The 23,842-nt window shown below is 41.9% G+C and overlaps 1 protein-coding gene across 4 annotated transcripts in view; it reads right to left on the reverse strand.

Moving 5' to 3' along the window:
• Window positions 1-23,842, reverse strand: part of LOC143322276 (polypeptide N-acetylgalactosaminyltransferase 18-like) — a 148,240-nt gene that overhangs the window by 24,517 nt on the left and 99,881 nt on the right. For 2 of the 4 annotated variants that reach the window (XM_076733378.1, XM_076733377.1), the window contains exons 6-9: window positions 20,901-21,015; window positions 15,045-15,230; window positions 13,508-13,645; window positions 4,377-4,472 (exon numbers count right to left, since the gene is read on the reverse strand). In XM_076733378.1, coding sequence (XP_076589493.1) covers window positions 4,377-4,472; window positions 13,508-13,645; window positions 15,045-15,230; window positions 20,901-21,015 — 535 coding nt within the window. The remainder of the gene's footprint in view (window positions 1-4,376; window positions 4,473-13,507; window positions 13,646-15,044; window positions 15,231-20,900; window positions 21,016-23,842) is intronic. The other 2 variants (XM_076733379.1, XM_076733381.1) reach the window with 2 other exon arrangements.

Genomic DNA, 23,842 nt, shown 5'->3' on the forward strand with positions numbered 1-23,842 from the left:
TTGCATTTAGAAATAACACACCTTGATGGAAAACAATGAAAACACTTTTCTGGAGATAATTTTAATGGGATGTTTGCTCTTCTACAAAGTGTTTGCAGCCTGCTGCATGTCGAGAGACGAGTGACAGCAGAGGGAGAAAAATAAATTTAAAAAATAATGCTAAACTGGACTGCGCCAATAACTTGAGCCACCGATTAGAGAAAAAAAGTCCACCAGAGCAGGATAACAGCTTAAAGCACAGTGATGCATTGGACACTAAATGGATGTATTTACATGATCAGGCTATATTGTGCTTTAATCCTATTCCCCATTAATTATGCTTAAACCCTGTCATTTACTTTGTGATACAGAATGATGGTGTGCTATTCATACTCATAGTATAGATATGTAACGTACAACTACATTAATGATCGTACAGCTACATTTCTATAGTTATATAGTTATATACAGTTATTTGGCTGTGAGGGCTGAATGAGTGTATGACCATGGGTATGTGTAGCAGTGGAAACATTGGTTCTGAAAGTAGTGTGCAGTTTTGAGACGTGCATTTTATTTGTATATTTTCATTTTCTGCTACTTTATATTTCTAATCCATTACAATTCTGAAGGAAATATAATACTTACTGTCACATTGCAGATGAAGACTTAGATACAAAACACATCAACTCATTAAATATGATGCATTTATGTTTCATATGTATACTATCCAAACTTTGTGTAAATCTCAAATTAGACAGTTGATGTTCTTATGGGATTTGCAGGTCCGTCTTCCACCAGAACTCCAGTCAGTACTGATCGGTGGCTCAGTGTGTTGTCCAGTGGATTTACAGACTGCCAGAGACCTAAAGGTCTGTGTGGTGGAAGCAATCTTTATGTGCGGTTTGGCCCAAACTTAACTTCTAATCACCTGCAGGACCTTCAAGTGAACATTTCTCCAGTGGGCAGATTCCACTTACAGTAAAACTGACGTGACACGAGCTTGATTTGCTGTGGTCATTTCCTGCTGCGTGTAAAGAAGTGCTTAACTGAACACTTGCCAATGAAATCCCCCACAGTGATATACTGTACAGTATCGCTTACTCTCTGTTTGATAAAATGTCTCTCTGTCTCTCTTTCTTATCCTCTTCTGCATACGCATTCAGGCTTCCCTCCCTCATCTGTGTCAAGTGGCTGAAAAGGAAATTGAGGAACGTTATGCATCATTGACATTCAACAGTTCATCAGGTATTCAAAGCCATATCCATCCATCCCGTCGGACACACACACACACACACACACACACACACACACACACACACACACACACACACGCACAGAGAGGGAGAGAGAGAGAGAGAGAGAGAGAAAGATAGAGCGATTCTGTTCAGAAAGAAGAGGACTCGGAGGTAATCTAAAGGATTGGACGAATCAGAATAAAAGGATTGGAATGGGGAATAAGAAGGACCGGAGGGAATAACATTACAAAAGATACTCCACATGAATAAAGAGTAAAGAATGAAAAGTGATAAAAGTGCATGATAGAAGACCAGAGGAATATTTGAGGCTTTGATGTTGGCTATGAGACGTTTCCTGCTGCTTTTCGCTCTGCATCCTCAGGCCTCTTATCGCTGGTGTCTCAGAACTCTTAAACACGGCATCTTTTTAGCATTCACCAATGATTTCAAGATCAACATATCAGTTTTGATAGTAGAAATATGTTTGGTATTGTTTCACCACGTGGCAGTTTGAGCAGGGTTAGTCACTGATGCCTGAAATTTCATTAAGCTAATGCAAAGAGAGGTCGTTAGTGCATCAATGTGGGTGAGAATATCCATTAGCAGCAAAGACTATGGATTTATCCATTATAAACGAACATTATCTAATCCCTCTGATTACTGCAGCAGGCCCAGGATAGATATTAACTTCCATTTTATTTTATGTGCCGTGGAATGTATGTATATGCACCTCTGATTCTAAAAGCCCAAATATCTCCAACCTATAAAGTGATTAGTTCCCCTCGCTGATTCTGCACTGTGTAATGAAATTCTGCTTCTATCTTGACTTATCCTAGTAAAGCCCCAAAATACCTCTGTTATCTGGAAACATGTTACAGCGCAGTGGGTAAATTATGGCTTGCTAGAAGTCATTTTTCTTTTTTCGGTGAGCTTAAATTCCTCCACAAATATGAGAGAACAAATTATCTGTTCATTTGCTCTGCCTTTAATATCTCAAAATAGCTCCATTGCCGCCAAATAACTGTTCACTAACACTAAGAGGGGAGGTACGTGCTTGGCTTTGAACTTGCTCGTGTCTAAAAATACGAGTTTTAAGACACAACCCTTCAGATTTGAACAAATTAGCATCATGTAGGGGAGATGAATAATGCTACATCATTCTGCATCCCAGAGGACGGGAATAAAATTGGCCCACAGGTGTCACTTTGGGCAGCGTTGGCAGGGACTGAGGGCAGTCTGCTCCGTCACAGGCTGAATACATTCACCTGCTCTGTTTCTGTCCTATCTGCCAAACCCATTTTGCGAATGTGAAAACTTTTCACAAAGTGTCCCTCAAGCTTTCCACCCAGTTTGAGCAAAACTAGCACAGTCAGAATTAAGCTCTTTATTGTGCATCGAATAAGCTCAAGACCCTTCGTTGCGGCCTTGCCCGTATCAATTTGTCATGTTTAAATAAATAAATAAAGACAGTGACGGAGATGAAAACGTGTTAATAGAACTCAGTATTCTTTATCAGCACCTGCTGATTATGCTGTCTCCAGGAGAGGAAACGTGGAAGGCAAAAAGACAGGAGAGACACACAGAAACGCTAACACAGCTGTTTGAGCAGCTGATTCGGTATTGCTGAGTATGACCCAGATAGGAAGTTGGATGTTTCCGACGTCAAGGCGCCGGTCAAAGCTATTAACTTTACTAACAATGGAGGCGAGGCTTGGAGTGTCCTCGGAAAGCTCTTCTAGATGCCGGGCTGGGTACGAAGTGGAGTCTAGTTCTGATAATGCGAGCCTCTTTATGGCAGCCAGGATATAATGCAGACAGTAAAATATGAATTTTTAATTTTGTCAAGCTGCAGAGCATTTCAAAGCAGTGAAAAGTGGAAATAGTCACACTCCCTCAGTGCTTAAAGTGTTTTTCAGTGCCTCCATTAACAGGGCAATAAGTGCAGCCTTTTCTTGGCCTGAGAATTAAACGACTTTAAATCTGCAGAGGGCTGATAGAGTTGTTGATTGGCCTCAGTGACTCCTGGATTACTTTTCGGATATTTCAGCTGCGAAGGCTGAAAAGTTTCAATCTACAAACAAAACAGCACATGACAAAGCAACATTATTATAGCAAAATGATATATTAGCTCTTTAATGCGTTTCCCTCTAGATCTCCGCTCTAATTAGCCAGCTAACTCATTATGGAAATGTGACTTTTCATTTATGTAAATCACAGCCATAGCTCAACATTACTGATGCCCCTATATGCAGAGAATCACTACAATTTTTCAGAACTACTCGACTTTATCAACTCCAACTACAAACAATGCAATTTCCTCCTGACTTGGGAATGTTTAAAGCTGCACAAACCAATATTTTTACATCAACATGGTTCAAAGAACTACGTATAATGAGACAGTAGTTGCTTGTAGTGATGAACCCAGAGAATTCCTATTTTGTCGCTCCTTTTAACTTCCCTTGAGCATCTTGTGGCACATTGTTTTGGTTTTCTGGCCAACAACTCTGCTCATATCAGCACTGTTTTCAGTAGCAGGCAGCCTGTTTTCAGCAAAACAGCTCTGATAAACCACCTGTAGCCCACCTGCCCAGGACTGCACAACAGACAAAGTTAGCAACTACCTGGTGAACATCATGGAGCATCTAACAGCTGGAGCCAGACATGTCCCTCAGGAGCCTATGGAGACCAAAATGGAGCTAAAAGCAGAGTGAATATTGGACTTTCATTCATCAGGAGCTTTCTACCCTGATAATATGTAAATGTCGCGTTTCGACTTGCTCTGCCGCCCCCAAGTGGCCACAAAAACAACAAACAAAAGCAACCAAAAATAACTTCATGAAGCTTTAATAATGATGTTCATGATTTGATAATATTTCTGTGGATGGATTTGTAAAACTAGGACAACAGGCTGAATGTATCCTTACGCAGCCTTCTTGTTGTGTAGAGACTAAAGGCATATCACTCACTCATCTCTGCTTCTCTAATGCAACTTTATGCAATAGTTGCCCTCTCTAAATCCCTGATTTAAAATAACAAAGACTGTGAAGCAGTGCAGCTTTATACTGCAACCTCTCTGTGTGATTAGTGTTTTACTCTCCATGTGTTTGAAGAGGCAGAACAGAACAAATAAAAGAGAACCGAACAGAGTGAGAGCCCACTGACCTGCGGTGTCATACCATGACAGAGGTACATGATGGGAACGTTGTCAGTGTCAGGTCCCTGGTCCAAACACAGGTTGTCTCTTAGACTGTTCTTCAACTGTAAAATAAGACAGAGACAAGAGGTGGAGAGAAAGCGAAAATGAAAACGTGATCTGATGTATCTCCAATTATGATAAAACTCAGAAGGATGCAGGCTTGTACATATGACTACTACAATAAAAGACAAAGGAAGAGGAGGAGGACACCTCTCTTTCATGCACACAGTTAGTCATCACATTTGCGGCACAAACAATCTACGCTCCCACTTAATGCAGTATCAGGCTGTTAGAGCTCAGCAGTATTCAATGGTTGAGTGTTTTTGTAAATACTCTTATTGGCTTTCTTTCCGATATCAGTCTCTTGTCTGTGTGTTCGGTTTAGTTTCGGCCTATGTTAGCACAAAGACTGGAGGCAGGGACGAGCAGCTCGGCCAGCTGCTGAAAACACACCTCTCATGAACTTTACAGCTGTCTGATTCACACGTCGTGTCTCTTTTGTTTAAGCCTTACATCAACAATGTAGAAGCAAACACTGAACACATCATGCCTCCAGGCTGATTCTTCTCATCTCAGATTGAAGCGTGTTTAAAACATGTTTAAATATTCCTTTAAGCCACTAACATACATTCCTGGTTTCATTTATAGATGGATATCTTTTGACGTACTTTGTGTAGAAGGCAAGCGAGTCTTTCTCCTTCTCCCCGCACCCCTCTCTGTCCCCTCCATCTATCTTTCTCTCTCTGTCTCTGCATTATTAATTACTCCATTATGACAGAGTGGCACGCTACACGGCTCAAGTTGTGTGGCTAAAGTGAAGACAAATGGAAGCTCTGTAGGCTAATTACTGCTTGCCAGGAGAAAGTCATACAAACACTTTACACTACCCTTCACCTTCTTTTGGCAGCGGCAGAGTAATATTTCAAAAAGGAAAAGCATCTGTACATTTTGGATGGCAGGTTCCTCCTACAATTTGGCTGTATTCCACAGAGCATTATAAACTAATTTTGCAATATGTGTTAATTAACACAGGGCAATCAATAGAGCTCACATTGTCCTTGTTCCTTCAGGCATTTACAGGGTCAGACAGGCAGATTTTAAAGGAAAGTTGTATTTCAACTTCTTTCTATTTTCTCGTTATCTGCTTCAGTTTAGTGATGTTACCTCATTCCCAGATCTATTATCAGGGTTTAAGTCCCAAAGAAACTGTTTGTGCTGGTTTATTATTGTTATCATTATTATTATTATTATTATGGTTCAAAGTCCAAAGGGGCAGAACCATATTGTGTTTTTATCATTATTATTAGTCTGCTGCAGCGGCTCAAATTGTCGTGCGCTGGAATGAGCTGACAACAGGAAACTCGGCCTCATAGCTGGAAATGATGTGCAAGCGCTTCCCACGAAACATGAGCCAGATCATCTAGATGGTGGAGCTGTACTTAAGGCCCCAGAAATTCAAGGCCTTTCTCAATATGCGTTCTTCTCTGTACTTGTGTTCTTGTGTACTTGAGAAACGTCATCAGTCTGAGCCCAAGTACTGTTCCAATTAAAAAGTCCGCATCTCGCAAAGTACAGTCAAATACCCGGATGTGTTCTTGCCCCTCCCATTTTATCGAGGATGCATCGGGTGGTGACTTGTGTGGACTTGGGGCAGCCACGTATCCCAGAATGCATTTCGTAGCAACGATCGCGGAGGAGAGGACTCACAACTGTAAAGTTACAAGTTTCGAAATACTACTGTTTTGGTAGTACGGAATGTGGTTTTAAGATTATTTTATGTGAGAAAGTGGATGTTAAAACTTAAAATCTGTGGTCGATTCATCACGATAGCGCGTAGTTTAAAATTTGCTCCAAAGTTTTCGGAGATAACCGGCAGACGAGCCGCGATGGTGACGTCATCAAGTACACTGCCGTCCCTATTGCAGATTGACCATCCTGCGTCCTCCCGTCCTGGAGAGACTGTACTCCCAAGTCGAACTTGCTAAGTCCGAACTGCCAAGTTCGTAAGTCCGAACTTGGCGTACTTGGTATTGAGAAACGACCTCAGTCTTTGACAAGATGTGACTCTCACAATTGAAGTCCAGCTCAATGTCCTCTACGAAAAAGCCTATGTACCATAGAAGGTCTACCATTATGGATTTTTTGTCAATTGGCATAAACTGAAAACCAGTTATGTGACTAGCAGGTAACATTTCCATTATAAATGAATAAGAGCAGTCAAAAAACATGGCTGCCATCAACCAAAAAACCTTGCAAGGGTCAGGCCTTAGCAGGAAAATGGCCATAGCTTGTGAACGATTTATCCAATCATCATAAATCTGGGTGCATATCTACCAATATAAAGACAAAGGCAATTTCAGCCCAACCCATATATTCAGCCGGAGAAACCAAAACACTGTGGCAGACGAGAAACTTGTGTCTGACCAGCCCACAGCAGAGTCTTTTCCATCAATGTCTCTGTCTGCGGGTCGGGTCAAGCAGTTTGAAGAGAAGGTCAGCCATCACAAGTGCTGCTTGAGATGAATAAGAAGAAGTCTGCTCTGAAAAAATGATGATGCACCGGCTCTCCATGCTACAGTTAATGTGTACCACTTCTGTGCATCACTGCCATTTCCTTCTATACACTTTTTCGAGACAGTTTAAGCCCAAGGCTGATATTCATAACCAGTCAATTCTGTCTTGGAACAACTGTGAGAGCTGGGCCAGAAAACATTCGTACTGTGTGAGTGATTTAAACTTCAGTGATCCTGCTTGGTCATTACCAGTTATTTCAAATGTTTGAACTGAACTTGCTCAGAGTTCATGGTTGCTTTGGTTCTGTATTGCAGCAGAGCAGCAGTTTGTCTCGGGCATTTTGAAGGTTGCATGGAAATGAGAAACACAGAGCAACCAAATCTGCAGATATACGTCCTTAAAGTGGCCACAGTCAATATTTCTGCATTCTGTATGTGATTTCTGTATCCCTGTAATGTGATACAGTATCACTACTACTTGTGTGTGAGTAGCTACGACCCCACAGAGAGTTGTCACCTTATTCTGCAGTTCCCCTCAGCTCCACTGAGTTTTATAGCTTTAGTTTTATAGTTTTAGACTCAGCAGGCAGTTGTTTTAAGCACAAAAAAAGCTCTAAAAACTGAATGTTTGCTACCTGCCCAGTGCCGTACGACAGGCAGAGAAATTTAGAGGCTGGTAAACATTTAGCAGCTATAAGCCAGTTATTTCCCTCAGGAGTTGGTGGAGACCAAAACCAGGTGGTTGGAAATATGGCTCCAAATGAATGCTAATGTTGTTGCATGTCTGCTGAATGTGCAAAAAAGCCAAGGGTTTGCTCACACAACTTTATGGTGATTACACCAGTGTGTTCATTTACAACCTGCGTCTGCTTTCCCCATGTGGCTAAAATATATTGCAGGTTTAAATGTGTTTACCCCAGCTACGAGCCACACTAAAAAAGCTGTGACGTTCTTACTTTGACTTAGGTTACTTCAATACAAGCAGAATGAATCCAATAAACATGACCAGGTTTCCCTTAATTACAGTTTTAAAGTTATTCAAATCAAGTTTAAAGTTGCATTAATGTGTTTTTGGCCACTATGAGGCAGAGAAACCATAACACAAGCAGTGCTTTAGCAGAAAAGGCACCTACATAAGCATCCAACAGACAGATGACTGGAGTCATGTTTCTGTCCACCTGACAGACGCAAGTCCAGTGTTCCCTGCCATTTTTGCTCTGGTTTGTCTCCAGTTCTGAGAAATATACGGCTATTTAGCTGCTAAATGCTCCACTGTGTTCACCAGCTAGTGGCTCACTGTGTCTGTGTGCTGTTGTGGGTGGCTACAGTGGGTTTATCAGAGCTTTTTTCCCCCCTGGAAGCCGTCGCTCGCTGTCACTGAAAACAAGGTCATAAGAGCAGTGACACTGAACCAAACAGCAAATGTGCTGTAAAGCCAAAACCATGAAATAAAAGAGGTGAAACATGCCAGCAGAGCTTCAGACTGGCTGATAATTCTCTGTGGATTTGTCCCTATTAGTGACACCTTTCATTCTAACTACTCATTTCCCTCAGTGTTAAGGACACATTGAGAAATCTTGAATGTTATAGCTGCCATTAGATCTGTCGCGATAGCAGTTTGGCTTTGAGTCTCACGTTCTACCCCTTTTCTTCCACAGCGTTGTAAATATTCTGTGGCAGCCATCTTAAGCCATGCCATTCAAGTGACCTTTAAAAAGTGGTGATTTGAATAGAAATGCCTGTTTATCCATTCAAGCTCTGTGGTCTGGGCCGAGGTCCGCTTTACCATTCCTCATAAATGTTAGCAAAATACAAACATTAATATCTAAAGATGAATAAAAAGGCTTACTGGCTGCATCCAAGACTCATAACAAACAAACAAGTCTAAAAGGCGCACTATTTGGAGTTTATGATGTGTGTTAATATGGGGAAACCTTCATTTTCTCCTAATATTTTTACATCGATTGTGCAAAAGCTTTCCTTCTCCACCTGCTGCAGAGTGCCCAGTCATCCTACTTGCTGTTTACACTACATAGATCACTGACTACAGATCTACCTCAGTTCACTCGCTGCATCCCACCACTCCTCTGCAGTCACATCACACACAGTCCTGTGGGCTTTCCACACCGTTCTGGATCCACCTTTGAGGGCCGAGCTAAGTGTTCTGCTTCACAGTATCTCACGTTGCTGTCACACTTATTACAGTGGTTCAATAATTTGACAGCTGAGTATCGCAGTATGAACTAGTTTCATTAACAGCATTTTGTCTAAAGCCAAGCTAGCAGCCCTGTGAGGCTGTGCCACAGCAGTGTTTTGAGCTAATGTTAGCATGCTAACATACTCAGTGACAACACCAGCAGGATGATGTTTCACTGGTATACTGTTACCATGTTCATCATTTTAGTTTTGGCATGCCAACATGATAATAATTGCCAATCAGTACTAAACACAGAGTACAGCTGAGGCTTATGGGAATGTCATTAGTTTTGCAGGTATTTGGTCTTAAATGAATGTGTTGGAGAAATTAAAACTCTAAACTGATAGTTTAAAAAAGTGTCAGGGGATCAATGAGTTATTACAGTTCATCCCGAGGGAAACATGAATGTATGAATGAGTTTTCATGACAATTCTTCCAGCAGTTGTTGAGATATTTCACTGAAACCTGCATGTTGGTGTTACAGCAAAGGAAATGGAATTCATCCTCTGGGTACCATGAAGAGTTTTACCAAATTGCATGGTAATCCATCCTGAGATATTTCAGTGTGGACCAAAGTGGTGGACTGACTCAACTCACAGACTGACGATGCCACCCATGCAGCCATAATGCTAGTATGGCTAAAGCCTGTTGTGTTGACAGCAAATGTGATTCCAGCTCGTCTTTTGTTACAGGTTTCAAATGACATCTCACCTGATCAATCACGATCTGCCGTACGAAGCCTAGTAACTAGAGCGTCCAGTAACAGTCCAAGTTGAACAGTGGACCTTCTTCTCGTCTTCCGTGTGAAGATCGAGCCAATCATTACTGAGTCTGCAGATGACTGACGCTTTGAATGGTCAATGAAATTCTGAAAATGGCGATATGCCCCTTCAGTGGGTAATTCACAGAGTCACGTCAAATTAGGGATTTCACACGGTTTGAAGTGATAAACATAGGAAATGGCCTAAATAAAAAGATATATAGTCAAAAATATAGGAATAAATCCCTTAAATATGAATGTATCATAAATATCTACATATACAGTATATGTAGATAAATATATAGTAAATTGCCTTTATTGGGAGGACACCTATATGTCCCATTAGAGAAAACATAAAAATATTCCATTTCCATGGTATTGAAATCAGTTTTTATTGAATTGGACGACGGTAAGGCTTCATGCTGTGGCCCCATTGTGTTTTCCAGCTATATGCAAAAAATATTCAGGTGGAAAAAAGCCTTTCTACTTCAGTGCGTTCAAATTTCTATCACTCAATACCAGAAGCACTCAAAATGATTCTGACTGCTGGGGATAAAAGTTCAGAGTGGTACCTTTCCAAAGACATCAAAATCATGCATGTACTCCAAATGGTTCAACAGCTATCAACTTACTTTGCGTATGCGTCGGATAGGCATTTTAGGCAAATTTTCACTGGGCTGGTGAGGGTTAAATTGCAGTGAATATGAAACTTTTTTTATTTCCTTGCTTTTTTGAAGTACATAGTGTGCTTGAACAAGGCTTAATTTGGTCAAACCTTTCAAGTTCATCACACCATGCGAATGTGTTTCATTTAAAACAGCTGGACGAATCTCAATACACTGTATCATCTCCTCTTTGTTCAATATTTACCGGTTGTGAGCCGTGCGTTCGTGCAGCTTATGCTTCATGTTAAATAAGAGATGAGATTATAAACAGCATCCACAGATGGCATCACAGCAGAACACTTGTTGTACTCTCTCCGGCTGCTATCTCCTGTGAGAGATAGTTTTTTGTCAAATATGTAAACTTCATATCTACATCTCTCAGATGTCACTGCGGCAACACTTTCATCTCACGCGCTCAAAGCCGAGCCCCCGCACATGCTCAGTAGTGTCAACAAATAACTCCATCCAGCTCGCAAGTGTTTATCGAACAACAAACACAAGAGGTGGCACAGAGGCTGTTTTCAGAGCTGCTGCTACAGAACCAAACCGCCCCCCCCCTCGCATCAGTGCGTATGATTTTTCTCCTCAGTGACAGACCTGAAGTCATGCAGAGTCAATAAAGCCGAAAGAATAAAACCTTTTCAACCTGAAGGAAATAGGCTCTGTGTAATATTCAGGCTGCATTCAAACTCGCACAAGACAGACGACTCAAACTATATCCGCACTTAACGTATGAGTTTAAAGAGTTAGAATGAAGCCGCAATCAAAGATCACAATCAAAAAGGAAATTAATAAATTATTAGTACTTGGACTCAGCAAGAAGTGCTCATTTTTCTTCCGCTATCAGCAGGAGCAGTGGTGGGATAATTCTACTCAGCTTTCAACAGATTACTGTCATTTTTCAATTATGCAAAATCCTCCCACAGCCGTTAGCTGAAGAGAGGAATAGCCATGCAGAAATTAAGTGGCGTAAAAACGTTCACCCTTTCAGCGCCCTGCTGCTGTGATTTGAAGTGAGCTCTTTCAGCAGAGAAGTATATATCCCAAGTTGCGCGTGCAATTAGACTCAGCCTTAATGGAAAAGTTAAAGTTTTACAACTTGAAATACTTGGAAAAGTTAAGTTTAGTGGAAATGTTTAGTCATGAGTAGGTGTTATACTATTTCACTTCAATGCTCAACCAATGCTTGGTTGGTTTCTGTAAAATCATCTGGCCATACGATAAAACACTTTGAATAATACAGAAACAGCATGAATTCCTCATCACGCCTCACCTCCAAGGCAAACAGAGTGTCAGAAATATTCAGGGGTATTCTATTGCTAACAAGCAAGCTAGACAAGCTGAAAAGTCCAGCCGCCCTCTTGCAAAGCTGCAGTCCGCTGAATTTTCAGGGCTGCTCTTTGATGGATCAGAGGACATCAGGGGGAGGTTATTTACACTGTGTCTGTGTCAGCTAATCAGAAGCTCAACTAGGGACTGAGAGCTGCAGCTTCATCATCTACCATGCGGGAAGCTGAAGCGGAGAACGGTGGGGGAGACTGAGGAGGACAGTGAGGAAGATGTTTTTATGAAGACCATGCTATGTATGGGGTGAGTATCAAACAGCATCTCCTGGTTCTCCCCTGAGACTAAAAAAGTTATGTGCAGCCCTGGAAACATTACAAAGGATTTCAAACTATATTGCCAACCTGAAAAAGGAGCATTTAGCCTCAGCTTTCATGGGCATGGTGAGGCATTACAAACTAATATAATAAGAAAAGTCAGTGCTCAGTGCTATTGAAGTGCTAAGGTCACAACTACAGCCAAACAAGTTTTGGTTGGAAACAGACAATCCGAGAAATGGCCATGCAAAAAACTACATTACAGAATAGCTGCTCTAATCAATATTTTCATATTAATAATAGATCTAATGACTATGAGGAACTATACGACTCTCACTTGTAGCGATAAAGCCAAAGAAAGATCATCACTCCACAGAACCTCCAGCTGTTTTTTTTTCTGTTTTCACTGCCAGCAACTACTGTTGTGGTTCACTCTCGCTGCTGTCTTCCCATGCTGCCATGCTGCAGGAGGCAGCTGCGTTCAGGGGAAAAAGCTCTGATAAACTCAGTGTCCAGCAACAAACAGGAGAGAGACACAGCCAGTGACGGGCCGGTCAGAGTCAGTCACTTCCCTCAAGAGCTGCTAGAAGAGACTGAATGCTGGACTTCTGTTCATCAGGTGGACACAAGCATGACTCCAAATGTGCTGATGTTTGTGTCCAGTGTCTGCTGCATGTGTAAAGAGGTAAGTGCTTCATCCCCATAACAATATTATAAGATGATAATATGTGTTAAATGTGTTTGGCTGCCTGTTAATGCAGGTTAAAATAAACACAACCCCCCCCCCCCCCATGACAAAATTAACAGCCTCAGTGAAAACAATACTCAAACAGAGGTAGAAACATATTGTGATCACAACATCCAAAAACACGACAGCATAGCACTTTATCTCAATACAATTCTTAATTGTGGGAGCACAGCATGAAGGGCCTTCATACATTATTGTTGCCTTTTGGCTGAAATGTGACAAGAGAAAAGACATGAAAATATGTTCACACATTTTTGAAACTCCTTGCTGGTAAGCTGCCATAACAAAGGCATATTATTTTTTGATAAAGCTAAAGGAGTGTCTTGTTTCTGTTTCATAATGAATTCAAATACTGCTGAATACTTTATGCTCTGCTTTGAGGACTTTCTGTGGGGACTGAGTGAGGATGTGCACGGTGCACTGTTTCTCAAACTGTGGGCTGGGATCCAGACTTTGTGGACTTGTTCCTTTGGGCTCCTATATCAAATGAACAGCAGCGCAGTTTAATTTGCGAGTCTATCTGTCAGCGTAACGATAATGAATTTACTCAAATCGTGGTTGCAGACTGTAAATGTTTAGGAATCCCAGGAACTAAGGAGACAGTTGAACTCACCACGCCATAAGCAACCGTGTTGCTGTAGGATCGGAGCTCGGGGTAGATGTTGGAGAGGAACCAGCTGAACGGTCGGCACTGGAGTCTGGACCGCAGGGCCTTTCTCTCAGAAATGTCCCCGATGTCTATTCCTGAGTTCTAGACGAGGAAATAAATAAAAGCTTATCTGAACTGACAATATTTTTTACTTATACTCTAACCTTGAACAAAACAGTAAGGACAATAAGCTTCAACTTCCTAGTTTCCAATATTGCAAGAAATGAATGCAGAATTCAGGGTCGTTTTAGCACCACTGCATCCTTAGAGCGGCAACGTGAGCTCAAAATAATACTGAGCAACACACCATGGCAATGACAGAGAGGAAGGAGTGGATGTCATTGAGTGAGGAGGGACCAAACTGAGGAAGTTTTTAAAAAGAAAAATTGGACAGAGATGGCGAGGCAGTGCACAAACCACAGGTTTTGGGCTGCTGCTGAGAAGCGTAATGGATGATTGAATAAACTGACAACATGTGATGATTGAGTGATTGCTCAAACTTGAGAATGTGCTGCTTTTCTCTGTTATAAACCGCTGAAGATCTGATTTACTGCTGGCAGGACTCAACACACAATATGAAATGAATTCGCCTTGGGCTCTGCGAGGATGTGGAGGGCATTTTTCACTGCCGACATTTCACAGAAGAAAACATTAACTGATTAATAGAAAATAATGATCAACAAATTCATCAATCGTGGTTATTTGGAGCCCGACATTAGGTAACAGTAGCTATGAGCACTGTCTCTAAAAGGACTGTCTACGTCTCACAGTGCAGACGTGCTTAATAGTGAAGAATTGGAGACATAGAGGACGAGCAGTGAAGAGAGAGAAGTAAGCAAACAAGATACAAAGTGTCATCAAATTGTATAAAATGACCAGCTCTACTTATCCAGATGCAGTTAGGTGCTCATGCTATAATGAGTAAGGGTTGAGGCCAAGGAACATAAATTCATCTATGTATGTACTGCATGTATGTAGTTCAATCATATATACACATAGACAGTGTACAAATGAGTACAATAGATCTTTGAAATCTGTAGTCTGTTGTTGATAAGGTCACTTTTTGAACAATATAATCATTTCTGACTCTTGCAACCCCGAGTGGTGGTATCAAAACAGACACGGCGGTGGACAGCCTCAGGGGCCGCACATGGACCACTGAGAACAAAGAGCCAAAAGCAACAGAAAGACCAAATTTCACCAGGATGTCTTCATGCAGACCAACATTTCACGTTAGCCTTTAGCTTCCATTGAGCAGGTTTTAGAAAGATTTTGGTCTGGACTGCTTTGCCAACCATGTTTAACCCTTGAACAGGGCTCACAGGTCTAAAAGAGCAGCTCAGAGTGTCACAGTAACCATTTACAAATGATTCTCCAGTGCGCCTCCATGATGGCACGAGTCATTGTTGCTAGGAGATTTGTGACACAGCTTGTGAATGCAAACAAACATGTAAGCAATTACGCCCACACGCGTAATTTTCCAGGCGCGCTGTGTGTTTACCTGTAGTGGAACGTTCCAGGCCATGTAGACGTGACTCTTGTACTGGTCCATCCAGACCTCAGCCACCCTCAGAGCGTTGCGGCGGACGTGGGCCGTCAGGTTCTCCGTGTAGGGTTTGTGTGCACGCTCGATGTGTGCGATCCTGGAGCAGGGCAGGACCTCCACGCTGCCGCCACACTGCCACACCTTCGTGGCACACATAGAAATGCACACTTTCAGTTCAATTTAGCAACCTTTGGCGTTTTCAGTACCTTTCAGTGCTACTGAATCTTCAACTAAACTCAGTGCTTACGCTTCTCATGACATTTCTATCAGTGCTTTGACTTTAGCTGCCACTTCAGCTTCTTTCATTCACTGTTTCCACTGCCACTTCTTTGAGAGTTTCAACTGTTTCAAACATTAAAATGTCTCATTTTCAGCAGGAAACAGATGTAAATGCTCGACAGAAAATGTAGTCTTTTCTAGTTGCCACTACAATGTGCAGTCCACTGATGCTTCTGCCATGGTAACACCATTTCTCACTTTAATGAAGTAAAGCGACATGAATTTCCATGATAGCGCTGCTTAAAATTCTGCAGCGGACACCTTCAGAGTTAAGTCTATCGACCAAACGAGCCCTGGAGAGTCCTGATTTGAATGGAAACACCTGTCCCGTCTTTTCCGGTCCTGCACTGTGCGTTTGTGCTGTAATCCTGCCTGCCGACCGCCACTTTAAAGGAATCCTTCCACACTTGATCCTCCTCCAGCGCGTCCACTTAGAATAACATTTCAGCTACGGCTACCACTCACACACCAGCTGCTACTTCAGCTCCATTCATCTCTTACTCTTCAACTGCTTTCAGCGGTTCTATTTGAACTGACAGTTCTTCTGCTTTTAGTGACGCTTCGAGTGACACTTTCAGCTCAGCGTATTTCAGCACTTTCACCTCCTTGAAGTGTTTGAATACTGATGGCATCGTTCTCCTCTTTCTCCCAGCGCTTACACTTGAATTAAGACTTTAGTGAATAAACTTAAGCTCAAACTTCAGCTTCTTTCAGTTTTCCACTCCAATAACCAATGTTATTTTATCTTCTTTCTCTGGTCGTGTTTTGACTGCCATTTCAGCTTCTTTTACATGTTTCAGCTACGCATTTTCAACAGTAAGCAGATGTAAATGGAATCCTTTCTTGTTGCCACTACAGTTGTTTAGTCAACTGAAGCAGGAATTGAGTCTCACCTAGATGATATTTTCTTGTTGCTGTTTTTGGAAACCTTTTGTGAGTTTTTGTATATTTTTCACTGCTGTGGGTGTGTGATAATTTTGTCTTGTTTCCACTGTAGGCCGCCCTCCTGTTTGCAGTTGCATGTGTAAATATGGTTCGCTTGCTTCCCGATCTTTGTATTTGGCTTGTATTGTGCTGTTTTGTGTGTGACTTGGATTGTAGTCTTTCTATCGTATGGACCCCAGGTGGAATAGAGACCACTGGTGGACACGAATGACGGTCCAAATAAAGAGTAAAGAGTGATGATTTTGCAATGGTAACACACATTTCTGACTTTTCTGAAGTAAACCAATAGTACATTTCATGATAGCACTGCTAAATCTCTGCAGCGGGCACCTTAGGAGTTCAGTGTACCTACAAAACAAGTGTTGTAGAATACATACTTAAATAGAGATGCCTGTTCTCTCTATTCCAGTCCTGCACTTTGTTGGTGTGTTTGCGCTATAATCCCTCCTGCCGGCCAGCCTCCTTCCCTGTATCCTTCCAAAGCAAAGAGCTACTGCAGAACAACAGTGAAACTGTAGCACTGGCCTGGCGCCCAGGCAGGAGCACAAACTATAGCCAAATTCTGAGATAATACACGCTTCCCTCAGAAATACCTCACCGTTCTCTATAAAGGATTTACAACACAGGGTTAGAGTATAAGGAGCTATTCTTCGAGCATAACAATCTATGTCTGAGCGTGTGGGTGTGCAGAACGAGATAGAGAATGAGACCAGAAAAAAAAGCGGACAGTGAGGAGGGAGAGAAAGAGGACAGATTCAGGAAGAACCTGAAACATAAAGCAGAGAAGGTGACGGGATAAAAGTGAAGGGAGATAAAGTGGGAAGTACAGAGAGAAGAAGAGAGGGAAATGGGGAGAGAGAGAATACTGTAACACCTTCTCCTCATCATCCTTGAGCCATCCTTCCTAAAGCCTTTTCTTTTTTTGTTATCTTCCTTCTAAATAAAAAAGCCTTCTTCTGTGGGATAAAACAGGGCCATGCGCCAGCTGTTACCCGGAAAACATCATGGAACATCATGGTGACGCTGAGTAGTTGCGGTTTATGTGTGTGCGTTGGCATCCAATGTCTGGAAAGTAGCGTCTGGCTGATGTATCTGTGTGTGTCACCCAGACAAAACGCAGCACATTTGCATCCGTAATTGTGTCTCAGTCTGTCTTCTTTGGTTTAAAGCGGAACAAATCTCGCTTGCGGACTTGTGTTTTTAAAAGTTTTAATGAGAAAATGAGAGGCGAAAGGCAAAAACAAATGAAGTTGTGAATTATAAATCATGCTGAGGAGGACCGCCCGTTGAGATAAAAAAAGACGGCATGGGCCAATGAGCACTAAATATGCACAATATTATGCCATGGCGTAGATGAAGCTTCATAAAAGCAATCTTTATCACAATAGGAGCATGCAGGCCAGAGATACGGAGCGCTTCTGCAGAAAGTGGGGAAAAAAATCCCATCGCTGATAACAAAAGGCGCCTGTGTTTGGCATGAGGGAGATAGAAATAGAACAAACTGGCTGGTTTCTGACTTAAACCTTGGGCTGAACTCAACACATGATGAATTAGTTAGAGTAAGAGCAATGCCCTTGAGACACGTATGCAGAACTGATTCTGTCAAAATATCACTGCTGATTTACATAATCATTGATCTGCAAAGGGCTCTTTTGGAGTGCAGTCTGCTACTTTCCCAAAAAAACGGAAATATTGACTTTCTCTTGTCATTTTTGATGTCTTTATAGTCAAAAATATGTGGTAGGAAATTACTGACACTGATGATGTGTGAGTGTGTGTGAAGGCGGCCTTGTTGGGGCTATATTTGATGTCAGGTTCTGACTTCAAATACCCCCGTGGCACTGCGAGTGTTTGTCGTAGAAAAGAAATGTCACTCCTCTGACTGATGGTTCTTGCTAACCTTTCGCTGCCTTTCAACCGTTCAGAAACCTCACATACAGATGGATAGACGGGGGTAAAACACACAAGCTCAACAGTAGCTTTGAAGTGTCTCTCCACTGAAACAGGTTCGCTTCAGTTCAGTGTTTGCTGTCACTGCTGCAGAGGGCAACTGATTTGCAGCACTGTGCGTGACTCTTGGCCCTCTTTCAGTGCATAGGCTAAAGTGTAATGTGGGGCGAGCTGCCGACAGCTGGAGGGAGCATCTGATGTGGGTCAGAGAAACACGGACTGCCCGGGTCGAGGTAGTAATGGTGAGATCTCCTCCCATGGAGAGACCGGCTGTTTGTGGCCTCACTGCTTATGCTACACTGAATAAGTCATCCAAGTCTCCTCTGTGCTAATGTCAACAGGTGTTCAAGCAATTTGTCTCTACAGTAGGGCCTTACCCTGTAGAATTATATGGCGAAAGAGCTCTACAACAGAGAATAACCTCTCTGGATGTTGCAGATTACTCATGGTCACTGCGCTGCGAGGAGCTGAGGGGAAATCCATTATCGGACTCGTAATACTTGAATTTACAGATCTGACATTCAAGCCCTCTCTGGAGAAAGTCAAGGCCGAGCCTTGCACAAAAGCCTTTTATGAGTCACATCACTGCCAATGACCCACAATGTGCCAAAACAACAGGACACTTTAAGCCTTTGGCAGATTTAGTCATTTATATTCATGACATCATATAATGTTTATGATATCAGGTCAGAGCCATTTTAAAGGGAATATTTAGCGTGCCATCATTTATTTATTATGAGTATCCTTTTGCTTGTTTGAGCTGAAGCTGCAACATGACTGACCCAAACTGATTCCCTCTCTCCTTCTCTCTCCAAGCCTTCACTACAGTGTCATAACTGGTGAGGGCAATCTGCATGAAGGGGGGGGGGGGATGGGGGCATAAACTTAGTGGGGACACTGTGGGATGCGTTCACCACCCAGGATAGTGATAGATGCAGGCCATCTGTTTAATTATATTGCTGTTTCCTGGTTCATAATGTTCCCTAAAAAATCAGCATGTGATCATACGTAGGTGGTGCATCATTTTTTAATTGATGCATGAATACGGAATCAAGATGCAACACATTTAAATGTGCTTTAAACTGCAGTTCCTCTAGTAGATGCTGGGGTTGGTGGTATTTCTCTATTTTCACTATGATTGTTAAGAAACTATTAGGAGTAAAATATTATATTTGCTTGACTATCAGGTGCACAGGTCTCAAAAATAGTAAGCTGATGCTTGTCCCACCTTTGCTAAACGCAAGCTTTATCCTCCTTTTATCTAAAGTTTGATCTTCTGGCTCGTCCACGTCTCCATCATACTTCTCTTCAGTTTAAGGTTGTTGTGTCCTTACCAGTGTTGAGACCAAACCTATACCCTGGAGGGCAGGCATCTTATCCTCAGGCTCTTCTATCATCAGTTGTCCACAGCTGTCCACTAAATCTGAACCCAACATCCTCAAGCCTGAGAGAATTATACATTTTCTCAGAGTGTGATGTGTTGTTAACCCAGTGGCTTGGATCGGCGTCAGTCAGGCCTGGACTGATATAAAACCTGTACTCCACTGACACTACATCGTAAATCACCCTGCACGAAGCCTGAGTCAACAGTTTCCCTCGGATGTCTCCTGCATCCCTTCAGTCTCGAAGCTGTTCCAACAGTTGCGTCCTCATGGGGCTGTAAATCAGCTCCAAGAGGACGGTGCTTTTGCAGGGCCTTCAGCCTCTGGGGACCAGATTAGAGATTAAACTCCTGCAGTAACGGTATTACTGCAGTGAAGCTCCCTAAAAATGATTTAAAACCTGTTGATGCTGCAAGAAGAACTGCAACAAACTGCAACACACAACAGAAAAATGACATTCCTCACAATGTAATAAATGTCAAGTAATATAGTTGCATTATATAGAAAAAAAATCAAATATAATTTCATTACATTGCTGTCACAATGTTATCTGGCAGTTGTCACATCATTACTAATCTGAGTCAGACTAAATGAATAATATGAATGGCTGATAAAGGCCCTGTTCTGTCAGAGGAAAGGTCATCCTTTTTCTGTATGCTGGACGTGTCCGCTGCTGAGGATATTTCACTTTGGAAGACGACGACAGTGGATGTCTCTATGGTGTACAGGGCACAAATTACACTGTGTTCCAGATATTTTTATTACACGGACGCCTGTATGCTGGGTGCAGAAATGTATAGCGTTGGAATGTGGTTGCCATGGCCGTGTGGCTCATAAGACAACCATCCCTTCTCACTTGTCACATACAGGCACTTGGTCAGAACCTACTGGTGTCACACTTTCAGGCACTGGATACCCCTTTAGTGTCATTTTTCAACATGCAGGGTGGTCAGATGGGCTTCCATAGACAGCCCATTCTCACTCCCAGCACGTACGCAAGTAATATAAGTAATGCAGTTATTTTAAAGCTCTGATCTTTTCCTAAACCTAACCAAGCCTCAGCAAGCTTTATTTTGAAAGTGTAACCAGACATTGTATATTGACTACTGCTAACTTGACCCTGGAGCCCTGCACGTTAAAGGATTATGTTAAAGGCATATCCATTGCCATAAAGTGACTGACCTGACTAAGCAGCCACATGTGACGGGTTTGGAGTGGGACTGTGTTGAAGATACAGTTTCTCAAGCCGACTCACCCTGATGCCAAGCTCCACGTTTTCCCCTCCGTAAATTTCCATGCCTTCATCTAGCAGGCCAATCTCCTCAAAGTACTTCCTGTCAACCACAAAGCAGCCAATCAGCGCAGGGCTCCTAAAATAGAGAGTGGAGGGAGAAGAGAAGAGGTCAGAGAAAAGAAAGAGGTAAAAAAAAATGTGTGACAAAATGAATAGCAAAAAGTTCTTCATGACACACACAAGCACAGTTCTAACCCACAATTAGCCCTGCACTGAGCATCAAAGGCCTGAAGATCCATTTTTCAAGTATGCTGCACATTGGTGCTCCTCACATAGGCCTTAGCGTTTCATGATAAACCTATGCTGTACATTATACTTACCAATGATCCAGCTGTCAAAACGATGTCCTAGCCTAGCACAACAAATTCAGGACATTTTGAGGAAATCGTCGGGGAGAAAGCCACCGCGCGTCTTTCATCAACATCAAACCGAATCAACAGGAGTGAAAAATAACTCCTATTAGTATTCATGCTGTCAGTCCCACACATCTCCTCTTATCAATATGAAATACAGCACCGCTGCAAAAACAGCTTGTTTGGGTGAATTTCTCTTCCCTGTGGATACGCAGATTGGCAAACAGCCAGGAACTTGGAAAACCAAAATGCTAATAGAAACGAGGCCCTCCCACTCCCTGCTCTGAACATCCTCTTTTCACCGCACAATGAAATCATAATTAAGCATCAGAGAATCAGTCTATTTCATACTCTTCAATCCCAACAATATCACAGTTCAGTATATTGAGCAGACGAGATAAAGAGCTATGAAGCTAACAAAATACATCACATGCAGCTTCAGGTTCGTAGAATGAACACACGTCTTTCGGTCACACACATCAAATATAGAATACCATTCATCAACATTTGGTTTCCCAGCATGATTTTAACTAAGAAACCCTGGTGATGAAGCTACTGTGTACAACTTAGTTTTAAATAGCAAGTGAGTGATCATGTTTGCATCATTAATTACCTTGAGCTTATATTTCACCGAGCAGGAGGTTGCATCTTATTTTTGCAGAATAAAACTAACACATTTCTGCTAATCCGATAAGATGTTCGTCCGAGCCCAAACTGCCGTTTAAATTAAATACTTCCACAGGCTGTGCCACTCATCCCTGCTCTTCCCTGCTTAGGCCATGCCAGTGGCCGGCGGAGTCAGTTGAGATACTGGATTTAAATGTAAGTTTCACCCCAGGCAAACATTTTAGATTTAATAATGTTTTGATTTTCCACTTGTTTGCGTAGGAAATACCTGACAAAGTGATGTACGGGGTGCTGAGGTCACAGATGGGGCTAGGAAAAGATTAAAGATTTAAGTGTGTTAAGCCCCATTTGGACTGGATTGATTTCTCAAGAGGAGCTGGGAGATTTTGACATTACCTGCTCTGTCGTGATTTTAATATTTCCCATATTGGGTAATTTTTCAGTCCCACCCTAATAAAGATTACAGCTGCAATTACCTACTGTTTTTCAACGAACTCACTGGTCATCTTGTAATTCCTTCATGGGAAGAGCTGCTCATTCTACATATTAGCAAACTGGCACCATTCAAAGTACGCTGAATTAGTTAGATATTAACAGTTTGTAATATATCCATGGATGCACAAACGACTATCCTTTGCACTTTGATATTGAAGAAACCTTAAAATGGGATGATTCTCAGGCAACTGTTTTCCAAGTTTTTGAGGCAGATTTATGGATTTCATGTCTCGATGGAACTGAGTTATGACTCCAGGAAGGAAGACGACTCAAATTCACCTCACGCAGTATCCGTGCCTGACTGTAAGCCCCCGGGCGAGGCGTTAGGCTTTGTCCTGTGAAATGTCCGTGTCTATTCCAGACCATATCCTGTAACTCTAATAAGTTTTCATGCTTACACTGCATGAAAAACAGCTTAGTACTGTTGAGAGATACTGGCTACAGTGAGCAACAGCGGAGTCCAAATCCTTACAAGCAGCATGGTCAGATCACCTCCAAGGTCCACTTGAGTCCTGTATCCACATCGGACTACCCATATTTGCCAAGAGACCAGAGTTTGCTAGAACATTGCTAGGTTCCCTGTTAATAACATAACATTTTTTTTTTAAAATAAGTTTCACATAAAAAAACATATAATATTAAAACTAGAGTTGACACAAGGCTGCTCTAAAAGACAGAGAGAGGAGCCAATAATACAGGCCTCATGCTAGTTGATATGGCACTTTAGGGGTGCCAATTCCATGTGTATGTACCACAATGTTCAATTAATCAGGAAAAGTAAAATGACATCAAATATGCATATTTACTTCAGAAATGTGTAATTGATTAGAAAAAAAAAAAAAGACTGCCCTAAAAGTGATTAAGCAACGACAATAATCGGCCCTGGTGAGCAAAGCCAGTGACAAATTGCACCTGAGAAAAAAGTACTTAAGAAGATAAAGAAATAAATAATGGGGGAATTCATCTTCCTCCATTTCATTATTGAGCAGGATATGTCCTCTTGTCTTTGTTCAAATCTATAAACACTGCATCATTGATTTGACTTGCCATGAACCACAACAACAGGCACATTATCAGATACTGGTGAGTAGCCTCTACAGTGAGTCTTTATCTGCCGTGGAGGCGGTGTTTTCCTGGCGAACTGTACGAGAACAGGATCATTATATTTAAATTTCTATCAACTGTGCAGTGACTATGCACGCTGTGGGACGCATCAAATGGGTTGTATTAGTGGTGACGAAATTACCTGCTTTCCTTTTTGAGTTTGTGCGACTGCCCACAGCTTCTGATGAGACTCCACTTTTTGTGAGTTACACATAATGTACTTTTGGCTGTGCAGCACTCCCCGGGGTTTTTTAAGGGTTCGAATATTGATAGTACACTTAGAATTTACATATATAATAATTATTCATAGGGATTAGTGTGCAA

Source organism: Chaetodon auriga, chromosome 6 (genome assembly GCF_051107435.1).
Source record: "Chaetodon auriga isolate fChaAug3 chromosome 6, fChaAug3.hap1, whole genome shotgun sequence".
NCBI classification, from domain to species: domain Eukaryota; kingdom Metazoa; phylum Chordata; class Actinopteri; order Chaetodontiformes; family Chaetodontidae; genus Chaetodon; species Chaetodon auriga.